A 24,189-nucleotide genomic window follows, 5' to 3' on the forward strand; every position below is an offset into this window, starting at 1 on the left:
TTTTTATCCTCAGAGGCAAATACATAGCATCAGGGTAGTGGCCACTCAAGCTGGGTTTCCTTCACGCTAGGGGTTTGAGATTCACTGACTGTCTTTCAGGAGTTTGAGTGATTCTGCCGTGAGAGTGTGTAACATCCATGTTTCTTGTCATTGTGACTGTGTCAGAACTCTTCCGGACACTTCCATCTAGAGCCGCCACACAATGGATGACCTCTGTTGAACACAGTCTTCTCTGGATTGATGGGCTCTTGTAAAACCTTGTGCTATTTATTTTCAACCCATTTGAATGGTGGTCTCAGGATCACTAGTAAATACCTACTTCACTATTACTTGAGTCTGAGGGTGCCTTTGAAGCAAGGTCAAACAAGAGCAGTGTGTGAAAGAGAGAGTTGCCCAATAGATTTAGGTCTGTGATGAGATTGCGTTCACATGCTTTTTGTAACACGACTTTTACTCTTTGTTAGTTTGTCACACTTCTCTTGAGAGGCAATAGGGACAGCAATGTTTGCCATGCCGATAAGACTAATTTGAAATTGAGGAAGAGACAAAGAGAAGATTTGTATATGGAATTGAACTATGTTGAAATGGAGAGAGAGAAAGAGAGTGATTTAGAGGATGTGCATGACCCCCTGAGGCGGCACTTTTCTGCTGGCCCAGCCCTATCTGCGTAGGCAGGCCTTACCCCTCTCTCCCTACTTCTCTCGTTCAGGTGTTGACAGCCATCCTGACATCATTAAGATGACTGGATGAAATAAAAACGTTGGTCGCGTCTTTCCGTTTTATGGGGCTTAGATCATCGGCTAAATCATCACCTGCGCAGACAATTATTCCAGAGCAGGGACACACACACACACACACACACACACACACACACACACATACACACACACACACACACACACACACACACACACACACACAAACCCACACACAGGCAATCTCAGGGGAAAGAAGGACAAAACAAGGGCAAACATAAATAAAGGGGATTGGGCATGTGTCAGGCGGGGTGTAAACAAGCACAGAGCTTGACCTGTTACAGCAGGTGAAGACTGAGTCTGTGAGGGGAGCCCAGGGATGTGTGTGTGTATGTGTGTCTGTGTGTGTGTGTGTGTGTGTGTGTGTGTGTGTGTGTGTATGTGGTGTGTCTGTGTTCTTGCATGCGTGTAAGTGTGAAAGTCTGTCAGAGTGTTCCATTACCTCAGGTGAACTTTCCCCTCACCCAACCCCCCCACCCCCTTGGTGACTGTATGTGTATGTGTCTACATCTGTGCGCGTGTGTTTGAGAGAGAGACTGGCCGTGTTTCACCAGACTGTGTGGAGTAGTTTTGCCAGGCTTTACCGTTGTTCTGACAGTGGTTTGCCACTGTCCCCGTCAGCTGAGACGGACACTGAGCCCAATACGAGAGACTCTCCCATGCTACCCCTCTCTCTTCCGGCCTCCATTCCTCTCCCTCAGGCACACATACCTCCTCACCCTCATCCATTTTTCTCCCTCCCTAAGTTCCTCTTCAGACGTATAATTTCATCAGCCTGACCACAGTTTACAAAAGACAGCTCCACTTTCTCTCTCCCCTTAAAGTTCATAAACCCTCAGTTTGTTGTGTGTGTGTGTTGGCGCCTCTGCACCCTCCGCTCTAAACAGCTGTGTTGTCGAGTAGGAGAGAAAGCCGTGTGTAACTTGTGTTAATCCTTCTGCCTGTTATAGGGGCAGGACGCAAAGCCCCCTCGCTTACGCTGACAAGCTCAGGTTTCTAATTAGAGAGCACGGGCCCTGTCTATGACATCACCCTTCTCCAGCGCTGTAGGTAACAAAGGGGGGGCTCTGTGTGTGTGTGTGTGTGTGTGTCAAGAAGCAGCTGGTTCCAGACACTTTACTGGCTTGGCTGTGTGTGAGATTTTAATCACTCCGGTCTTCACATGAGCTTGCTCAGGAAACCAGCCTTCTAATTTGGCTTTTGTTGTTCCCCTCTCGCCTGTGTCTGCTGTAGGCCAGCGTAGCATGGGACCAACAAAAGGACCAGACTGTGATCTTGGGTTTCACTGCCTTGAACAGATATGGTGAACAAAGACGCTGCCTGGTCAGCAAGATTTTATCGTCCATTCCAGAGTTTGGCCCTCTAAACAAACACAAGAAGTGTTGCTTGAAATGCTGATCAGCTGTTGTTACTTTGAAAGCTATCTGGAACTGGTACTAATTAAAGGAACTGAATGAACTAAAAGAACTGAGGTAACTTAAGGACCTCTCCATGACACACAGAGAAATCATATCTATCTCACTGAAGATCATCTCCCTCTGTTCTGTCCCATTGCATAACATCAGGCATCCACTCCTCACGACCCTTAGTGACTTCTCCAACAGGTTAATTATTAATGGCCCATCTCTAAATCATACCTCTCAGGGTTTAGTTCCCCATCGTGCCTTCCTCCGCTGTGCATGAGTGACAGCTGGGAGAGCGGCCCTGCTGTGGTCACACATCCCGGTAATCGGCCATGCCTGGGTAGCGCGGCACCCAAGGCATGCCAGGTCCAATTATGATCATCCAAGTCACGTCATGGCGATGCGATTCGTGGCCCGTGCTGTGACTGTGAACCTGTCACTTTAGTAACACACACACACACACACACACCATCATCATCACATACACATAGACAGAGACACTGGATCTGACAGCTACTGAAAGCAATGACTCCGCCCCACCAGAGGAAATAGGTGTGTTTGTGTGTGGTGGGGGGCTGGATGTGTGTGTGTGTAGGGGTTGGAGGGTGAGGATGGCGATGGGGAGGCTATTTCCGTGGCACTCTGCGCCTGTTAGTGGCGAAGTGGCCCGACTGGGGCCATAATGAGAGAGGACAGCTGGCAGGTTCACTGCCGCGGGAGCCTCTGAGCCGGAATGGCAGCCCAACAGGGAGCTTTGTTAGGGGGCTCACAGAGAGAGGGCTCAGGGACGCCTAATCAGCCCCATGATGAAGTCCCTTTAGCGTATTACAAAATAGCCCTAGTTTCTTACTCCTCTCCTACCCCCCACTGGTAGTGATTGAGGAATTTAGGGATAAACAGTCCCTGGCAGCCAACACTGGCAACCCTGAATCCGGCTACAATCCTGTTACATCTTACTGATGAGGCACACCGGACTTCTAGGCACGCTTCGATGACTGCACAGCACATGCCAAGCCTAAAAGGGCCACATAGTGCTTTGTGTAAATCGAAAGCATAATCGGTCTGAAATGAGCGTATAGGTTTTTCCAGTGTTAACCATTTGGCCTGGATAATAAGTAATGACTGTGTTGATATGCTGGTGGGGTTTGAAAGCCCGGCCAGGACGGGGCCCCGGCCAATGATGGGAAATCAATGGGCTCCCTGCGGTGTCGGTGGGTATTCACCAGTGACGTGGGGTGTGTTGTGGTGTGCAACCAATAGTGCACTTTGTGCCTGTGGATGGTCGGATGCTCAGAAAGAGGCCAGCAAGACTAGAGTTAGCCCAGCAGGCGGAGAGGTGTGGGTAGAGGAGTGACAAACACAGACATATACACACACTTACACACACTGACACATACACACACACTTACACATGCACACACAGACATATTCACGAACACACACACACCCACATAGACATATCACTCTTACACATGCACATACAGACATATTCACAAAAACACACACATATACACACGCTTACACGTGCACATACACACGTATACACACTCTTACACATGCGCATACCGACATATTTACAAACACACACACACACACTTGTAAACACACACATGCGCATACAGACATATTTACTCACACACACACTCACACACACTTGTACACACACACACACTTGTAAACACACCATCTCACACTCCCCCACCGAAGCTTTGTTTGTTCCCATCCTTGGCACTCACACGGCAGCAGGGTGACACTCGGGTGACCTTACCATGTGGTGAGCACATCAGCGAGACGTTCGACCAACATTGTGAAAACGTTCCCTCTCACACAGCTCTGGCCTACTTTTACTCTGCCACCCAACCCAGGGGGGCTGTGTGTGTGTGTGTGTGTCCGTGTGTGTGTGTGTGTGTGTGTGTGTGTATGCGTGTCAATGGGTATGCATGTCTGCATCAGAGAGGTGTGAAAAAGACACAGTGCTGTTGGGCAGAGGCCTGCCTTTAATCTTCAATTTGACTCAGACCGCAGCTTTACTGCTATGTGCTGTGAATGTGTGACTGTGAATCTGTATCCATCACGTTTACTTAGCTGAGCGGCCGGTCTGCGGAAAAACAATCCTTGAGATCTCCAAAAACACGTGTTAACTCGAAGATGAGGAGGATAACATGGGTAAATCCTCCTCTGAGCAGAACCTAAGAAGCCTGCCCTCTGTTATTAACACCACATCCTGCAGGGCTGAATATAGGCTGGGCCCTTTTTATTTCCTGGACGTGCCCAGCCTTTGTTAAACTGAAGGTTGATATCACCAAGAAAGTCAACAGCCAGGACTGTAAAGGTCACGGAGAGCCCGTGGGTGATTATTTCAGGCCGTAGAGAGAGGCCTTGCACACAACCCACCTCCGTGCTGAATGCGATCTGTGCGCTTGTAGCGCGAGCCCTCCTCGGCAGGAGTGAAATTCTGCAGAGTAAACACTTGGCCCCTCTCCAGGAAACAGAGGCTCTGCAAGCATCCAGCACAGCTCAGGCTGCAGAGACGCCAACCCGTGAGAAAAGAATCCCCCTCTGTCCCCCCCCCCCCCCCCCCCCCCCAGTTTCAAACACAGGAAAGATCCATGGACCTGACCTGATTTATGAGCGTATGTGCATAGACACACACACACACACACACACACACACAGAGACAGAGCTACAGGATTTAGAGGGATCCTGCACTATTTTTTGCCCTGCTGGCGTGTGTTCCCACACCCTGCGCTGTGGTTAAAGGCAGAGAGAGTGCGGAACTCCCAAAGCCATCGGGACGCTGCCCCAAACGATTCTGAGCCGCCAGAGCAAGTGTCTCTTCCTCAGCCGTGACTGTTTTCTGTCACGTTTAGGCTGGAAAGCAGGGCTCTGGCGGTGAGGTCCTCATCTGTCTTCTTGACGGCCACTCCGTGGTGAAGCACACAGCTGCAGTGTCTGTGTCGTCTTTACTGCTCAGCTTTGCCCTATCTCTAAACTAAACTAAATATTCCCTGTTGTCTCCTCTTCCTTGAATCCATTCTCTATATAAACTGTATATCTGATCTGACAGCACAAACCTGCAGACTGTTTTTCCAGGGAGGATTTTGGGGAGGGGTGGAAGAGTATCCCATCGTACCATCATCCACTTCTCATGAGGAGCTAATAAACCTGCCCCCCACCCTCCCCCATACACACACAGACATACACACTCATACACACACATACACACTCACACACACACACACATACACACACATCAGCCCCCCAATCTGCCCACTAGCCCCCAGCGACATCACTCATCAGCAGCAAGACAACCAGCCAAACAGCTTAACATTCCTCCGTCGAGCCCAGAGTGAGCGGGTGGATCGCATGTCTCCATATTATCGCCGGGATTACGGCAGGGTTGAGGGGTGCGGGCTCCAAGTGGGGAGTCAGGGGACTGGTGCCAAAGGTGTGGAGGGTCAGAGGTCGTATCCGGGGATATGCTCTCTGTTCCCCCAGAGATGGATAAATCACCTGGGGAACACAGGTGAAAGTAACAGCTGTGTTCTCCTCCGTGACAGCCCTCTGTGTGTGTGTGTGTGTGTGTGTGTGTGTGTGTGTGTGTGTGTGTGTGTGGGTGTGTGTGTGTGTGTGTGTGTGTGTGTGTGTGTGTGTGTGTGTGTGTGTGTGTGTGGATGTGTGTGTGTGTGTGTTGTCTATGACGGCCCGTTTTGCTGGTGCTTCTCGGCTTGTCTGTGAAACTTTAGGACTGCAGTGAGTCATGCGAATGGGAGCTTTTGAAGTGTGCAGCTTGTGAACTACTTGTGCAGCTTTTCATGTTAGTGAGCCCGCAGGACAGAGCATTACCACACACCTCTCTCTCCCTCTGCTTCTCTCGCTCCCCCTCTTTCTCTCTGTTTCTCTCCCTCTCCCTCCTTCTCCCTGTTGCTACTTATTTTTCTCTGTCTCTCCCTGTCTCTCTCTCCCTCCCTCTCTATCTCTCCCTGTCTCTCCCTCTCTCTCTCTCTCTTTCTCTCTCTCTCTCTCTCCCTCACTCTCTATCTCTCTCTCTCTCTAGAGATGTGAAAGTTCTTGCTCCCATGTCAGGAAAGCAGAGGAAATGGGTAAAGTGTGGTGATAAGGGATAAGTGTTGTGGTTGTTATGTTTGGCCGCGCTCTCTTCCCTTATTAGTTCTTCTAGGGTGGGACAGACCTGAGTCAGTCCGATAAGAGAGATAGGAGAAGGTGGGTCGTGTCTAACATGTGACTCCCTCTTAATCTTAATCTGATTGTTCGACCTAATGTTAAACTTTAATAGATTAATGCCACGTGCCTGTTGGCTTGATGATTGGACTAACCTCCACTTCAGTCTCTTGTGGTAAACCCAAACTTAACCCTCTCTGGGCTGGCAGTGAGTTTGTGGCCGGTGTGTGAGTGCTTGACCATTTCTGTTTGTGAAGAGGGTCCATCATGCCTGAATGAGCCTCATATATTCAGTGGCTGACAGTGATTATTTTAGAATGACAGTGGAATGACACTTAGGGGCTGAAGGATCTCTTAATTTATTCATTTGTATGTGGCTTTGAGAGGTTGTATGTGGCTTTGAGAGGTCGGTGGGGGGAGGGGCTTTTTTCGTTCATGATGTCCCCTGTGACCTGCCTTTGCCCCTGTGGCAAGGCAAAAAACCTCCCCCCACACCCCTAACCTCCCCACCCCCCCATCAATAAATCAGTAGACCAATGCCCCTTTGGGCCACACAGTGCTTTGGAGACTGAGCCCCCCCCCCCCCCTCCCCCTCACCTTTGTCTCCAGAGGAGTTTGCAGGAGTGTTTTCAGTGTCTGTTTAATTTTACGGCCACGTTGTCTTTTTCCGCTCTCTTCCCTCTTTTTTCTCTCCCTAATGAGCCACAGTGTCCAGGTCTGTCTCTTATCTGCGCTGCCAGCGGCTGCCATTGTGCCGGACCATTAATAACGCAGGAATGTGTCTGTTTGGGGGGGGGACATGAGGAGGGCTGCACCTCTTAGCCTCCTCTCAACCCCAGGAGTCAGTTTGTTTTGTGGCCGTCCTGATAAATGACCCAGCAGCACCAGGCACGCTGTATGTCTCATCCATTAATTGATTAATAGAGAGTGGTTTGTGTGTGTGTGTGTGTGTGTGTGTGTGTGTGTGTGTGTGTGTGTGTGTGTATGAGCGGCAGGGGGAGTTCAGAGAAAAAGTTTGACTGCTGGTGGCTGTGTGCCTCCACTGGCAGATGGTGGTGGTGGTGGTGTGGGGGGGGTGGCTGCAGAGAAAAGGCTGATAGTGATCTAAGTCTATTAGAAAAGAAGAGGCTGATAGTGATGGATCAGAGGAGCCGCAACTGGTCTCCGCCCGTGAAATGCCCACGCAGGGGCAGGAGGGTTCTCCAGACAAATGAAATAAAAGGGAGCATAAGGGAGAAGGACAGAGAAAGGTTCAGCATGAGGGGAAAGCATAAGGAGGAAAGATGGAGAGAAGGAGAAAAGAAAGGGAGCGATAGGGAGGGAGAGAATGAGCGATTGTCCTGTGGTTTGAAACTAACATGTGGTGTGTGCCCTTTTCGAGAGTCTCTGGATCTAAATTGATGTGACGGGCCAAATAAAAGGTCATAGGTCTATCACATATCAGAAGGCCTGTTTTCTCAACAGTCTTTCATATTTTATTTGACATTTATGATTCTGAATGAACGATTCTGAGAGTTTATCTAAGGTTTTACTACCACCGGGGGCGGTGTCACGTTCCTGGTGACTTTAAAACTTTTTTTCTGACATATAATGAGTTGCAATTACAAACACACAATGAGTTTGCTGAGGCACCGAGCACCCATATGGAGTGTACACAGCCATTCAGAGCCTATGTGTGAGAACCAAAATGGAATGTACTGTACGCCATACGCAAAACAAAGGAGACGCGATGCCTCTTGATTCACGTTCCTCTTGGTGAGTTGTTCCGAGGCCAGACTCACAGAGCAGCCTTTTGAGAGAGGCAGAGAAAGCGGAGAGCCCAGAGAAGTGTTTGAAGTCCGCTGCTGCTCCACCGTGATGTTGCGCTCCTTTGAGTGCTAACAGTCCCCTGTGCGCACGGCCCCAGCAGTTGCAGGGCTCTGATACAGCATGACGGCAAACATCTGGTTTCTCTTTGGCGTCGTGGGGCGCCTGGTTAAACCTCCCCTAGAGGCACACTCTGAAGAAATGAAGAAAGAAAGAGAGAGAGAGAGAGAGAGAGAGAGGAGAGAGGAATAGAGTAGAAAATACGGCTAACGTTGGAGAGAGAGAGAGAAATTAGAGGGAGAGGGGGAAGCAAAGAGGCAGTTAGAGGAAGGAGATGAGGAGAGAAAGGGAAAGAGAAAGAAACAGAGAGGGATAGAGACAGGGAAGCAGAGGAGCAGAGAGAGAGAGAGGCATGGGTCTGGACAGGAGAGAGAGACAACAAGGTAAAATGGATGCATGAGAGAGGGGAGAGACAGACGAGGTTAATTGCAGGCCGGACGGAGGGCAGAGGGCTGCTGGCTGGCTGACAGAGACACAGAGGGTCCTACAGCTCTCCCCCGCTCACAATCTCACTCACTTATCCACACTCACTCCTTCACACACACACACTCGCTCACCCACTCACTCACTAACACTTCTCAAAGGAGCCAGGAGGGGAGAACAGTAGAGGGTGGAGATGCTTGCTGATATCTCTCATTAGAGTCAGTGGAGTTAATAGAGGTCATTGGTGTGTAAATGTGGGAGAGTAGTGTATGCATGTGTGTGTGTCTGCGTTGTGTCTGGGTGGTGTGTGTGTGTCTGGGTGGTGTGTGTGTGTTTGTTTGTGTGTTTGTGTGTGTGTGTGTGTGTGTGTGTGTGTGTGTGTGTGTGTGTGTGTGTGTGTGTGTGTGTGTGTGTGTGTGTGTGTGTGTGTGTGTGAGCGTGCTCAGACGATACTGTATATAATTGTAATTTAATTCGGGCCACCGACTGGCTATTAATAGTCTAGTTTTCCTCATGCAGAAGATGTGTGCCAGCAGTGTCATGCCATTGTAATGTTACGGCTTCACTTTGGAATATTGCCTAGCTAACAGACCAGAGGTAGAACTGAAAGCCTTACACTGAGAGGCTGGTTGAGAATGCTAGAGATTGTGTTGAAGTTGAAAAATAAACAAAAATGAAGAATGTATACAACAAAGGAAAGGTGAAGAGAAGTGAAAGTATAAATCCACTAAAGTACATATATTGGTATAGTAAGGGGGAAGAATACATTTATCACAGATTTTAAATGCACGTTTGGCATCGTGATTTATAAAAGTTTACACGTCAGATATTACCTCTACCATTTGAATGCCAAAAAACTCCCTCTGCGCTTAAACCAGATACACCTGATTTAACATATGCAAGCATGCATGTACTAGATGACCCTAATTTCTGTGACACGGGCTGAAGACGCTCCACAGCGAGAATGACACAGTCCCACAGTGTTCCGCATGGCTGTACTCCTGCACATGAGGAAAGAGCAGATTATTATTTCATATTTGGGTTAGGCACTGGACTAAATCCTGCTCCATGCTCCATGCATGGCTGCCTCAAACCAGACCCTTCTGAGCTCTGCTGTCAAAGCGCGTCTGATCTGACTTACAGGAGTGGAGAATGTGCCGGAAGAAAATGGCATCTGGTGGGGGGCGGGCGACTGAGTACCCCACTGCCCCCACCATTACTACCACCACCCTTCTTCCACCCCAACCCCCTCCCCTTTATTCTTTCCTCCTACCCGCGGCCCCAGCCTTGGCCCTCTCCTCTCTCCACACCTGTCCAGAATTTTTTCCCGGAACTCCTCCCAAACAATGGCTGCTTTTCCTGCCCGGCTTGCAGGACATCTGGAAAATGTTGCAGCAGGCCTCCTTCTGGCGGGGTTACCAGCCAAGGGCTTCGGTGCAGACTGGGGGAGGATGAATGAAAGAGGTGTGGAGTGTGAAAGGTAGACAGGGAAAGGTCTTAGTCTTGAATGACTGAGTCTCAGAGCTTAGGGCCCCATGCTTTTCATGCTCTCCTTGTCAGTAAAACCTCTTCTCTCTCTTTCTCTCTCTCTCTCTCGCTCTCTCTATCTCCTGCTCCCTTTCTCTCTCCCCCCCCTCTCTCTGTCTCTCTCATTCTGTCTCTCTCTCGCTCTCTCTCTGTCTCTGTTATTGTAACCTGCTGTCTTTTTCGCTCCTAAAACAGTGGGGTCTCTTTCAGTGATTGTCGGTGCCGACAAAATTGCCGCCCATCTGTTTCATGCCTCCAAATGGTTGGCACAGACCAGACTGAAAAAAGCTTCACCGTCACCAAATGATGGATGTTCAAAAACAGGACTTCAGTTAAAAAAATAATAATAATGATAATTAAAAACAGGACATCATACTATCAGTTTTAAACAGTTTTTCTCTCTTATCAAGGATATGCACTTGGGCTTTTTCCGGTTCACAGAGGCCGTGCATTGTGTTCCTCTTACATGAAAGGATGCCCTGAAATAGATTTTGAGAGCATGTAGGTTTGGAATTCCGGGAAGATCTGACATCTGCTTCCTATGTAGCGAGAGGTCTGTGGTGTGCCAGCTCACGAGTAACCCTCTGCCATTTATAAGTGAAATCTCATCACTATCAAAGCAGCTTTGGCTCTATTTATGTCTTTTCATGGGGTGCGCTGTGACAGAAGTGCTTTTACAGCATTCATTTAGCCACATTCGCTACTTCCTTATGAAAATGAAGACCAAAGACCCCCTGAAACAAGATTCAGCTGAGCTGTCGACTAGTAGACCTGCCACTGAAACCGAAACTCTTTGGCTAGCAGTAACTCGCATCCAGACGCCTTTGAGAGAGAAGGGCACAGAGTTAGTTTCACCTCAGAGTGAGTGTGCCAGCTCCGCTGCTCCTGCTGCCATGTGGACTGTAACGTCTCTGGTGTAATGACTCATTAAGTTTTCAGAAGTGCAGCACTCTCCTCTAGTCACTTCAGGGACCTGCCCCCTCTCCAGGCTCTGCGATCCGTTCCCACTGACCTGAGAACAGGGGCTCACATTAACTATCAACACAACTTCAGGAGTGAAAGATGAAAGCCACCTCAAACCCAGAAAGCAGCTGACTTGGCCCTGTTCTGTCCCTAATGGGGTAAGAGGTCTGTCCCTGTTCTGTCCCTTATGGGGTGAGAGTCTGTCCCTGTTTTGTCCCTGATGGGGTGAGAGTCTGTCCCTGTTTTGTCCCTAATGGGGTGAGAGTCTGGCCCTGTTCTGGCCCTGATGGGGTGAGAGTCTGGCCCTGTGCTGGCCCTGATGGGGCGCGGATCTGGGCCAGATCCCTTCAGGCTTCAGCAGCCTGTGGAGCAAGAGGCTGTTTCACTGCTGAGAGAGAAGGAATGTGTGGATCAGCACCCCTCCTCTTTTGATGCTCCTCATCATTGGTGTAGAACGGCCTTGGAGTTTTGAGTTTTGTTGGTTCTGCAGAAAGTGCTCTCAGAGACGAGACGAGACGAGTCGAGGCTGCTGCTCTCTCTACTGGGCGGAATGGTAAAGCCTGGATAATCTGGTAGCCAGCTCACCTCTTTCATCTGCAGGGCTGGGTCTTCTTTACTGCCATGTGCTAACACACACACACACACACACACACACACACACACACACACACACACACACAGTAACTGCAGAAGGATGCTTCTTGTCTATAAATACTTTCCACACACATCTCTTTAGTATGAGCCCAGCCTCTTGTAGAAACATCTTTAAAGCCCCCACCCCCACCCTTTCATTCTCAATGGCGATATGCAAAAGCTAAAATTAAACAGTCTACTCGGTCTGCGCAGTATATCGTTAAAGCAGTTAGTTTTAACCAACAGCACACTTTGCGTTGGGTGCCAATTTATGTCGGAGAAGTAGGGGAGAAGAAGTCCGGGGCAGCATGTGCGCAGCGTTCTTTTCTGTAGCTGTCCTGTAAAATATTGACAGACTCATGCATTATTTAGCTGCCAGGACCCCTTGAGGTATGCAAATGTAGCCATGATGTAGCAGCGCGGTTAAACTAAAGGTGCATTATGCAATGTATTATTCCCCATGCTGTCAGAGACATCAGAGCTAGTGTGGGAAACATCGTAGCCTAAGCATGAGTTAACCCCCTCCAGTGCAGGGGCCCGGTCCGGCCCGGCTGGACAGCACAGGGGGGACACGCTGTTCTCCTATTAGAAGAGGTCAATGAAATTTTAATGCTGCGCATTCGCAGCCAAAGGACTGGCTGATCATTGCTCAGTCAGCATGATTTTAGTCTGTCAAAGAGAGAGGGGAAAAAAAGGAGGAAAGTGTGTGTGTGTGTGTGTGTGTGTGTGTGTGTGTGTGTGTGTGTGTGTGTGTGTGTGTGTTTATATGTCTGTTTGAGTGTGTGTGTGTTTCTGTCTGTGTGAGTGTGTGTGTGTGTATATGTTGTATCTTTTGAGTTGTTATGTGTGGGTGTGTGTGTGTGTGTGTCGGTGAGTGTGTGCGTGGGTGTGTGTGTGTGTGTGTCGGTGAGTGTGTGTGTGTGTGTGTGTGTGTGTCTGTGTCTGTGTGTGTGTTTTATAAAGGTCAGCGTGTCCATGCATGGGTGACAGGCAGTGCCCGCGCTGGCCTCAGATGTGGGTCTGTGCCAACCGCTAAGAGAGTGGGCGCCAGGCTGCAGGGCTGCCAGAGGGACCCCAGTGTGCCCGCTACCATATGCTCTCCTTGCTCGGGGTGATTCAGCATACAACAGCAGCCAGACCTAACCTGCCCTTCTCTTTCTTCTCTCCCGCTCTCTCGCTCTCTCCCTCCCCCCCTCCCTCCCTCTCTCTGTTCCTCCTTCTCTGTTTTCACAGGAGAGAAAGACAGACAGACTGAAAGAAAAGAAAAGAACAAGACGCAAGCTCTCCGTCTGTCGAGTTCGAAGAGGCGCCCCTGGTGCCGCCTGTACAGGTCACCTCAACCGTGACGCCGCGGGACAATGGAGGCTTGACCCGCTGTCCCCGAGACTGCTATCAGAGAGCAAATATTTAAACGTATTGTACCTCTGGCACCCAGAGCCGCTTGCGCTGGGGCCTGCGACGGAAACAGACTGAGGAAAAGAGGGGGGCCGCTGGAAAAAAAGAAGAGCAAACACATTGAGAGTGAACTCAGGCGGCTATTTCTGCCACGCTGTGGGCGCAGGAACGTCTCATTTGGGAGAGCACTTGGACGACGGCAAAAGGATTTCCCTGTGCCCTGCCTGTTTATCCAAATGCCTGTCTAAATACTGGATGGAGATATCAAATTTGTAGCCGTTCCAAAAAAGGCGCCCGACAAAAGGCGCTAACTATAGCAGAGCCTGAAACCTCGACTTTACTCAGTTCCCCCACAGGATCCTCCGAGGCCGAGAACAAAACAAATACTCAAGCAAAATGAAAGGAGATTAGATAGAACTGTTTGTTTGTGCAATAGCTTTCAGATCTTGTGAAGTCTCACACAACATCAAACAAGAGAGTAACGAACGATCAGATAACCAAACGTAATAATCCTCCTTTGAGTCTAAAGACTTCCTCTCCTGTGAGGCTACTCTTGTCCCCTAGCTGAGGAGTGCGGAGGGGGGGGACTGCTTCATCTGGTGCTGTTTCCTTTCATGCATTCACCCACCAGGCGCAGGATGAAGCCTCTGACCCCAATCGGCTCCCCGTCACCCTTGCGGCTCCTCAACAAGGGCCCGGAGTACCTGCGTCGGCAGATGGACACGGGCAACCGCGGGCGCTCCGTGAGCGCAGTGGAGCGCCTGGAGGCCGACAAGGCCAAGTACGTGAAGAGCCAGCAGGTCATTAACACCAAGCAGGAGCCTGTGCTGGTGCCCTGCACCACCCCACCACCCCCGCCCCGCCGCCTGCTCACTGTGTCCGCCTGCTCCACGCCGCGCCTGCCGCACCGGTGGCACCACAACGGGTTCTACTCCACCTCTACCCCGCGGGACGACAGCGAGGACGACTCCAGGAAGGAGAACCGTCAGGCAGGGGAAGACGAAGATGACGACGATGAAGATGATGATGATGATGGGGTGCCTGTTAGGAAGAGTGTGGAGGAACAGAACCGTAACAATGCCAACAGGTTCATGCAGTCTCCGCGGATGCCCATCACCGTCCCGCTTGTGGCGCCCCACAGCGCCCCCGTGCTGCGGCGGAGTACCGGTAAACGCATGATGCGGCCGGACTCACTGGTCATCTACCGGCAGAAGAAGGAGTGCAAGTCTCCCACGGTGACCGGTGCCGGGGGCAACAGCACCACGGAGACCAAAGGCTACAGCTTTGTGCGGAGGCTCTTCCAGGGCTCCATGCGGGAGAAGAGCGGAGGGGGCGGAGGAGACAAGATGACCATCAGTGAGGAGAAGGCCCCATCTCGAGACGGAGACTCCCGCATGTCCTGGTCCAATGAAAAGAACTCAGTGGACAGTGGGAACGGATGTAACGAGACGAGGCGCTCGAGCAGGTCCGACCGGGAGCGGTCCTTGGAGTCTGACAACGGGAACATCTACCTCGTGGAGAGGCGGGTGAAGAAGCCCAACGGAGTGTCCAACGGCACGAGCGACCACTCGAACAACAACACCACCACGTCCACCACCACCACAGACGACGACATGGACCCCTGGAAGCCGGTGGTTCCGCGCGTGCCCCTGCGGAGCGGGCTGCAGCGCTCCAAGTCGGAACTGAGGCTGCGCTGTTCGGTGGCTCTTTCCGATACAGAGCGCTTCTTCGACTTCTGCGGCCTGGACCTGGACATCATTGACCGGCTGGGCGCTGAGAACTTCCTGTCAGGCGCCAGCTCCGTGGACACCCTCTCGCTCATCCTTCGGAGCGTCGGCGGCGGCGGGGGTGGCTCGGAGCCCAGCGAGTTCTCACGCCACTCGGGGGAGGGGCTGTTTCAGGAGGAGGTGGCCGAGCAACTGCCCATCATCGGAGTGTCCATCATCGAGCGCAATGCGCGGGTCATCAAGTGGCTCTACAGCTGCAAGAACGCACAGAAGGAGGGCCCCAAAGAGTCCACAGTGTAGCCGCCGACCCAAACAGACTCAACACAGAGCTGACAGGGGAGAGGACTAGTGCCCCTGTACAGAGCTGTTACACCTAATAGAAGTACTTCTGACAGATCGATATGCTGTATTTATTTTTTGGGGAGAATATGTGAGACTATTAGTTCTGTGAATGCAACAACCCTTCACTCCCTACCTGATCATACGGACACGTCTGTTTCAATCGACTCTGCCTCTTCAAAACTGTCCATCACTTGTTCTCAGTCATGTGATACTAGCTTATGCATCAACTGTGTTGTTTGCTTAACATAGCTCTGCATCCCCTGCATCTCCCACAAGTTCATAATTCAGAGCAGATAAAAAAAAAACACTAAGCTTTGTTTTCCCCTGGCCAGAGAAAGTGATGTGAGTATTAAGTGAACCATGTGTACCTCATTCCACTACTGCCCCAGTTTTTTTTTGTGTGTGTTGTGCGTGTTGTTGTTTTTTTCTCTCTTTTCTTCCTTAAACGCAGGCGTTGGAACAAACATGCAATGCACCCCTATGGGGCTTCAAGAGCACTGAACTGGAGTGAAAATGAGAGACAGAGAGAGAGAGAGAGTGTGAGAGAGAGAGAGCCTAGACCTATGATCTCTTTAATATACTGTGCAACAGAGAATGCTGAGTGCAATCTCATATTATTTAAACATAGTCAATATGCAGTTCGAGCCCAAATAACCATACATGCACCACTGCATATTTTTTTGCCAACTGTACGACTCTATTCTGGTTTAGAATAGTTTCAGGGTGCTCTAGAATTACAAATCCATAGAAACAGAATGTGTATTCTATTTCTATTTGTAGATCTTTCTACGTCACAGAACATTCCAGCAAAGCCCAGAGACATCAAAGACTAGATCACTTGTCAATATGTGTCTCACTTTTATAAGAAAACAAAACAATAATCAAATACTCCCACACTCAATACACAACTCCAGATTCTACTGCATGACACATCTGCTAGTGAGCTTTTCCTTCACCTCACAGCCTAGTGTTAGTGGTCATAAATGACTGACACTCACACATAGCCAAAGTCCCACTGGGCCCTCAGCACTCCCCCAATGTGTCAGACTGTGAGCTGTCTCCAACTCACGAAAGGGAGCTGAAGGCTTTCTTCCCTTTCATTTTACCCCCCGCACACACACACACACACACACACACACACACACAAACTCACACACACACACACACACTCACACACACACACACACTTACACACACACACACAAAGCACAGGCATCCACACACCTTACCTTATGGCCTCAGTCACTCTTCATGTTAAAATTAGCATGTAGGTCTGGCTAGCCCCACTGAAAACTGGACAGGAGCGTCACAGAGATATGTGCAGGTTGCATAGCATGTGACCTGTATGGAGAGCCTGGCCTGCCTCCACACACCCCATGACAGATGCATTGTATGACCTCCTCTGGATGGGTAGCTGCTCCTCAAAATCTGTTTGTGTCGATGTAAATCAGTATTCTGAAGGTCCGAAAGAATGGCCACCTGGCCCAAGCCAAAGTGGAAATGCTTTGAGAGCTGTTGTATTTGCATGTGTACAGGATGGTGTATATAATTTTGCAAAGATTTTCTTTCTATCTATGAGAGGTTTAGATTTTATTCCAAAGAACATTGTGTATTATTTACACAGAAGGTCAACATAATAAAGTACTATTTGTGGATATTTGTCTCTTTTTTTGTCTCTTTCTTGCAATCAACGGAAGTAGAAATCTAGCCGTAATGCATATGCAGTATGTTTCCAAATTCTCTGTTGAATTAAATCATATCAACTCCAGGGATATCCACAACATTCTCACACAAGCACACACACACACAGACAAAAATAGATTCTGTGACACTTACAAATGCACATACATTTTATGATATTTGCATGAAGTCCAGACATTTCATTGAATGTTATGTTAGACCCACTAGAGACCCATACAGTGGCGGATGAGGGATCTTGAGCTCCATGCAGTCAGTGGACACCAAAACTGAGGCGGCAACAGTAGAGACAGAAGCTCAATCCCACTGCTGAATAGTCCTTTAGTGAGAGGATGGTCACCCTGAGTGCCAGTGTCTGCGTCATCCCTGCTCGGCTTGTCTGATGGAGTGTCTTTATCTTCCCCCTGGCTTTGTTGTGTCTCTTCTTCCAGCTGCATTCACAAGGAGCTGTTTGCGTCTTAACCCTCTCAGCACACAACACACTTGAGTTTGAGGCTGCTGCCATTGTTCAGAGATAGCACACTGGTGCCACAGGCCTGACGCTCCCTATACGTTTGTCTGCCATGTCATGACACTCTTTTGTCTGTCTCTCAGTCTGTCTGTGTGCCTGCCTGCCTGTCTGTCTGTCTGTCTATTTGTGTGGTGGTTTGGCTGCCACTATCTATCTATCTATCTATCTATCTATCTCTCGATATCGCTCTCTCCCTCTCACTGATTTTGGCACTTCTCACTCTGTGAATCTCCTTCTGTCCCTCCTCTCTCTCTCTCCTCTCTCTTTCTACCTCCCTCTAACAGTCTTTCTATCTTTCTGTGTGTGTGTCTTTTTCTCCCTTGTCCACCCCCTATACACCTCAGAGTCCTGATGAGCAGTGTGCGTGTGTGTGTGTGTGTGTGTGTGTGTGTGTGAGTGTGTGTGTGTGTGTGTGTGTGTGTGTGTGTGTGTGTGTGTGTTTGTGTGTGTGTGTGTGTGTGTGTGTGTGTGTGTGTGTGTGTGTGTGTGTGACCTGCCGTGACACCCTGTTTGTGTTGTGCAGCGGGAGGTCCTTTAAACGTGCATTTGGTTACTGAGTTACTCCTGTGCTGTGAGAGCCCTTTCCCCCGCTTGCCCAGACATAACCACACACACACACACACACACACACACACACAAACACTCAGATAACATGGTGGTAGCCAACCATGTGTGAGATTAAACAATTGGAACCATGTTTGCAGACATTCTACATCAGAATAACACATTTTGGGGAGGAATAGCTTTAAGTGGAGAGGATAGGTCCAGACTAACTGAGGGTGCATCTGAGTGAAAATTGTTGCTCATTTCCTGCCACAGTCACAGTCACAGTCACAGCCACCTTTTACTCATGGATCCACCCTGCCGAAGGAGCCAATCCACACAGACCCAGTTATGGTCCTCCAGAAGGCAGTCAATATTAATGACAGCCATGCCTTTCATATCTGCCTGATGGAAATGTGCTCTGGCCTGACCCAAATGTCAGTTTCCACCTCAGTTTGAAAACAAACCTCTCTTCCCTCCTAGCGAAAGACAAAAAAAAAAAAGCCTCCAGTGCAGCGGCTATCAGCAGTCCCTGGTCCCTGACGCACTGCTGACTGTAACTTTTCCAAACATTTAAACAACAGGGGAGCGAGGAAGCCACACATCATTAAGGCAGCAGAACCCAGGTTCCTGTGTTTTTATTCATTTATTTATTTTTAAATATTTTTTTTCCAGTTCCTTTGAACTCTGTTCACAGGTTGCACTGAAAGCAGAAATTCTCTCTTTTCCCCCTGAGGACCTGAAGAAGCTCATCAGTGCAGCTCTGGAGCTTAATCACAGAGTCACGAGGTACGTTTCCATCCAATGTCTTAATGCGCATTATCTCTATGCGAATATTTAATCCTGGTTGGAAACGCGTGCGTTTCGCATTAACTTCCCCAATGCGCATAGAAATTCGATTCGCCAGAGGGAGGTGGATTTACTAGTTATTCGAATTTAGTTAATGCCCTTAACGTAGATGGAAACAGTTTATTCGTGCGATTCGCGTCTTTTGTGAATTTGTTTATGTTCGGAGTTGGACTGTAGACTACGTCCTGTTGCAGTGACAGACAACCGTGCTGCTGTCTGCCCCGAATGTGATGTTCCTCTACTGCTTCTCAAACTGCCAGCTAATACGGCACACCTCATGCAGCATATGCACTTGCTGTTATATACTATAATATAGGCTATCTATGGTTTCTGTTTGTTGTTTCCCCTGAACATCATCATCATTACTAGTTTATTGTAGGCTAACTGATTAAGTTGATTTACGTGCAAACTACGTGGACATGTTATCTCCCCACACGTACTTTTTTGTTGTTGTAAATTATTGTTTTTTTTTGTTTTGTGATCATTGATTTTATTCTATCTAACACCTGCGGACCTGGTGTGCGCGGTTGTTTCGGTTCGCAATCTCTTGCACCTCGACCAGGTATGGTAACTTAATATATTTCTTTGCACTCGGATGGCAAAGCATACTGCATATTTACATCTTTGTACAGTGGTACGTTTCGACCACAACACGGTATTCCGCGCATGTTGCAAGTTTGTAAAGTGCAATTGTACGGAGCCCCTAAAGGGACATGGAGGGAAATATTTTTTTTTGCGAGATCTCGCAAAACTATTGCAAGATCTTGCAAAAAGTATTGCGAGCTCTCGCAAAAACTATTGCGAGATCTCGCAAAGTTCTGTCCTACTTCAGTAAACCGAAAGTAAAACAGCCACACAGCGTAGCCATCATCCATGCAGTGTGCTCTATTGTGGGACCAGAATGGTAGAGCACTGACGTACGTTTGTTTGAAAAAAGTGATGGATAGACACATAGCACTTTATTTTTGGGATGGGGTTCAAATACAATGACATTCAGTCGGCCTTAGACATGAGGCATGGTTACCGCATAAGCCTCAGACACCTTAAGAGGCAGATCGCCAGACTGAGGCTCACCCGCAGGACAGGCTACTAGAATTTGGGTGTCTCATTCCTCTTATGTCCTCTTTTGGGACTTCTCTAGAGTCCATAAAGCGCAAATCCTCTTCCATGGTTGCAACTACGGTCCCACAACAGAGCACACTGCATTGATGATGTCTATGCTGTGTGTCTGTTTTACTTTCGGTTTACTGAAATAGGACAGAACTTTGCGAGATCTCGCAATAGTTTTTGCGAGAGCTCGCAATACTTTTTGCGAGATCTCGCAATAGTTTTGTGAGATCTCGCAAAAAAAATGTTTCCCTCCATGTCCCTTTAGGGGCTCCGTACCAATTGCAATGCGTTCGTCGGTGGGGACACTGACAGGCTTTCGGCAGCAAATACTTTCAGGCAACACAGCAGGGCCTATCCGTTGCACAATTCTTGAAATCCTGACCTGGTCAGGCTTAAGTTTTCGACCCACAGCTGGTCAGTGAAGTGGGCCTTCACCAAATTAAAAGAATCACTAGACCGTGCTCGTTCTCAGATGTTCGGACGTCTGCGGGTAACGGAATTCGCTGCTATGTGAGTTTGTAAAACATGTTAAAACCGTCTACGCCTTCTCCTTCTAGCAACTATATTCAAAACAACTCATATGCTACAGCATTAAAAGTCCCGACGGCAGAGAGGAGGGCGTCCATTCAAGCATGCACAAAACTCTTCCTCCAAATTAGACTAAAGACTCGGGTGAATGGAAACAGTCGCTGATGCGCATTTGTTTTATGCGAATCGTCCGTGAATGCGAATCGTTAATGCGAACGAGCTGAATGGAAACGCACCTACGGAGAGGAGCACAATCCGCACAGCGCAGAATTCATCAGGAGATATTTCATAACTCTGTGCCTGTACTGTGAGAGTCTTCAGGCAGGAAGTACCAGACAAGCCAGAATGACCTATTTATGGCTAAAGATGGAGGGAAAGAAAAACCTTTGAGGCAATTTAACAGAAGGAACCCAGATTTTTTTAGATTCTTAACCAGAGGTCATAACACAAGACAAGCAGAAAGAATAATCTAACTCTCTATTCAAACCAGCTGGTTGTTGACTGTTTTTTTTTTTACCATTGATTACAGAGTAATTATACCGTATATGTGATTATCAATAGCACTTTGATACTCTTTATTTACATAACCCCAAATCTAATCCTAATCCCTGGTTTATAAACCTGATGCTACAAAGTATCTCAGTGTTGTTACTCTATAATTCTCAGTATATTACACTGCACTTCACTGTTTAGTTACACTGTAATACAGCCCAAATTTGAACTCTAAAACCTCCATTTAGTCCCCTTATTTGGTAGGGTGAAGTGACCTAATTTCCCCAGTGCTTTTAAAGGATGATTAATGGCATGGTTGTAGATGCTTATGGCACATGGAGTGGCGGAGATATCTAATGATGGAAGTGAGCTGACAGATAATTGACTAGTTAAATCCTAACATAGGCCTGCAGTGCAATGAATTGCAGGATTAACCAGCGTTATGGAGTGTGGCAAATCTGGCCTAGTTCTTCTGGGCCAGCAGTTTGCACATGCCTCCGATGTCCACGCATGACATGAAGCCCCAACGCATGACTCAAACCGAGAGATAGGGAAATATGGAGTGAAAGACTGAGAGAGAGAGAGAGTCAGAGGAAGAGAGAGAAACAGATGGAGTGAGAGAGAGATGCAGAGAAAGAAAAAGTGAGGGAAAGAGAAACAGAGACACAGAGAGAGACGCACAGAGGCAACGTTTGAGAGAGAGAAAGAGTGACAGGCAGAGAGAGAGAGGTATGGAAAGACAGAGTGAAGAAAGAGGTAGGACAAAGAGAAACAAATATGTGCGTGCGACCATGAGTGCCAACGTCCACGTGTCAAGACACACTTCTAGTTCTTTTTCAGGGGGCAATGCCCACTGTCGGCGTCTGACATGCATCAAATTCAGATTTTAGAGCACAGTTCTGTTTCTAGAGTGTCAGGTCCATAGAATTCCTTGGTTTTAAAATCAAATCCACATATTTGTTACCGTCTACAACAATTTGAGCCAACGTTTTAGCACTGTGTGTTAAAAGCACATTTTTTTTCTTCTAGCCAGTGGACGTTGGCCTCATGGTCACACGCACATCTTTGTTTCTCTTTCTCCTTTATCTCTTTCTTAGCAACTGCTGTCACCAGTGAACAAAATTTACTAACATGACCTAGCTTATACACCAAGTTAGCTAAGACAGATGATGGCTAATTGGCACAGAAATGTCTATCTAGCCATGGTAAATTTAGGTTGCACTAAAACACCGGATTTTAGGCCAAAGATCTTTTATTCGCCCAGAGGTGCCAGATCACCAGGCCTGTGGAAGTGACAGGGTTGGGAGTGGGCTGGCCTCTATTTTGGGGGGAAAGATATGAGCCTGAATTAGCCTCAAATGCCAGCCAGAGAAGGAGAGGCTAGAGACATCATGGCTACAGTGGAGCACATCACATACTCACAAAATCACACACACGTACACACAGGCATACGCACACATACAAACACACGCACACACACACACACACACACACACAGATTCATTTACACACTGTTGGGGTGGCCCACCTGTGAAAGGATCCATAGAGATGAACTGAGGAGTTTAGTGAAGATGGTGACCTGCAGGAACCTCACGTTCCCACACAACTTCATCTCTGTGTGGCTGTGAACTGGCCAGACCAGCGCTAACTGCTCCGCGCATTATGACTGGGGATTAGAACTTGTAACATTGCTAACAAATGTATTATTATTGCATGAATGATATTTGGGATCATTGCTAGCAATGGGTATGAGCAGGTATTCTCAAGCACAAATGGTTTCGATGAAGCCTTTGGAAACTCAACACCATTGAAATGAGAAACTGATGGGAGGGTCTACTTTCGGTGTGTGTGTGTGTGTGTGTGTGTGTGTGTGTGTGTGTGTGTGTGTGTGTGTGTGTGAGTGTGTGTCTGGTTGAGTGTGTGTCTGCGTGAGTGCTTGTGTGTGTGAGTGTGTGTGTGTGTGAGAGTGTGTCCCCTAACTTTGACAAAACCGGTGCCAGAGCACAGGGGTATCCGATGGCACTCAAAGGTCATAAATCAGACAGTGGTTCTTTTCTCTACCCCCTCGTCTCCAGCATGACCTTTGCCCCTGGGGGGTCAGGGAGAAGGGTTCAGCATCACCTCTATGAAAAAGCATTTGCTGTGCGTCATGCCCCCCTGCAAACCCCCCTCCACCTCCACCCCATTACTCCAGCGCGTTTAATCACCATTTCACCTCAAGAAAGAGTGAGGGGCAGGTTGTGTTTCTGAGTGGAAAGTTACGGGGAAGCCCAAACAAAGGTCCGCTAAGTGCATGTTTTCTGTTGCAAACTCGTGACTGGGTCAACCGACCACGTCGTGAAAGTGTTTTGACTGAAACCAAAACCTGAGCGGAATGGCCCGTCTGCTGTTGGCACAGCCAGTTTTAATATCACCTCTCTGGTGAGTGGACTGCTCTTCAAAGTGTCAGTCAGGCGACAGCAACCCCCTCTGACATTTGCCGCGTTCATTCATATGTGAATCTCTGCAAATGCCATTACCGTTCGCAACTTAGCGACCATTCATTAGAGACCACAAGTACCCCTGTAAAACCGGTGAGCCACACAACACAAGTCACCCAGCTAATGATGAGACATCTGACACTTGTTTCTACGGTGGCCTAACGTCTCAACCTTTGCTGAGAGGATTAAAGGCTGATGCCTGGGATTAGAAATCAGTTAATGACCTTAGGCCTTTGATACAAACACTATGAGCACCGTGGGTAGCAGGCTAATGGTATTAGCAGATCCTCCGACAGAGGGAGGCTGACAGGGAAACAGTGGCTGGGGCTGTGCTGATTAATAATCCTCCTGCCTGTGGGGAAGAGCTGGGAGGCCGGTGGTGACTGGACAGGTGAGTCTACGCCAGTCCGATGACACAGCGGGGAGAAAGCATGAAGACAGCATGGTGCCAGAACTGACAAGGTCAATGGACTGAGGGGCGAATGCTTGATTTGAGTTGCCAGGAAGACATGATTTAAAATGACTTGATGCAGAGGTTGTTCCTTAATCCCTTTTTTAAAATTAATACAAACAGGAGCTCTACTTTATCTTTCTTAAGATCTCTCTACATGCCTTCCTATTAGGGGTTCAGTCTAATCCTAGCTCCAATTAGAACAGTTCTAGCCCAGGATCAGCTGCCTTGTGGGAAATGTATTTTCTAAATGAATGCTCTCCTTGGTAAAAGTTGGTTTGGCCCGGACCTACCCTTAGGTAGTTAAGGGA

The 24,189-nt window shown here is 48.5% G+C and overlaps 1 protein-coding gene across 1 annotated transcript; it reads left to right on the forward strand.

Moving 5' to 3' along the window:
• Nucleotides 1–13,785: 13,785 nt before the first annotated feature.
• fam110d (family with sequence similarity 110 member D) lies at nucleotides 13,786–15,174 on the forward strand (the record flags this gene model as incomplete). The annotated part of the gene is made up of 1 exon (XM_080858021.1): nucleotides 13,786–15,174. The coding sequence occupies one exon, from the start codon at nucleotides 13,786–13,788 to the stop codon at nucleotides 15,172–15,174; it is 1,389 nt and encodes a 462-aa protein (XP_080714147.1).
• Between the last annotated feature and the right edge of the window lie 9,015 nt (nucleotides 15,175–24,189).

Source organism: Sprattus sprattus (genome assembly GCF_963457725.1).
Source record: "Sprattus sprattus genome assembly, chromosome: 19".
Lineage (NCBI taxonomy): Eukaryota > Metazoa > Chordata > Actinopteri > Clupeiformes > Clupeidae > Sprattus > Sprattus sprattus.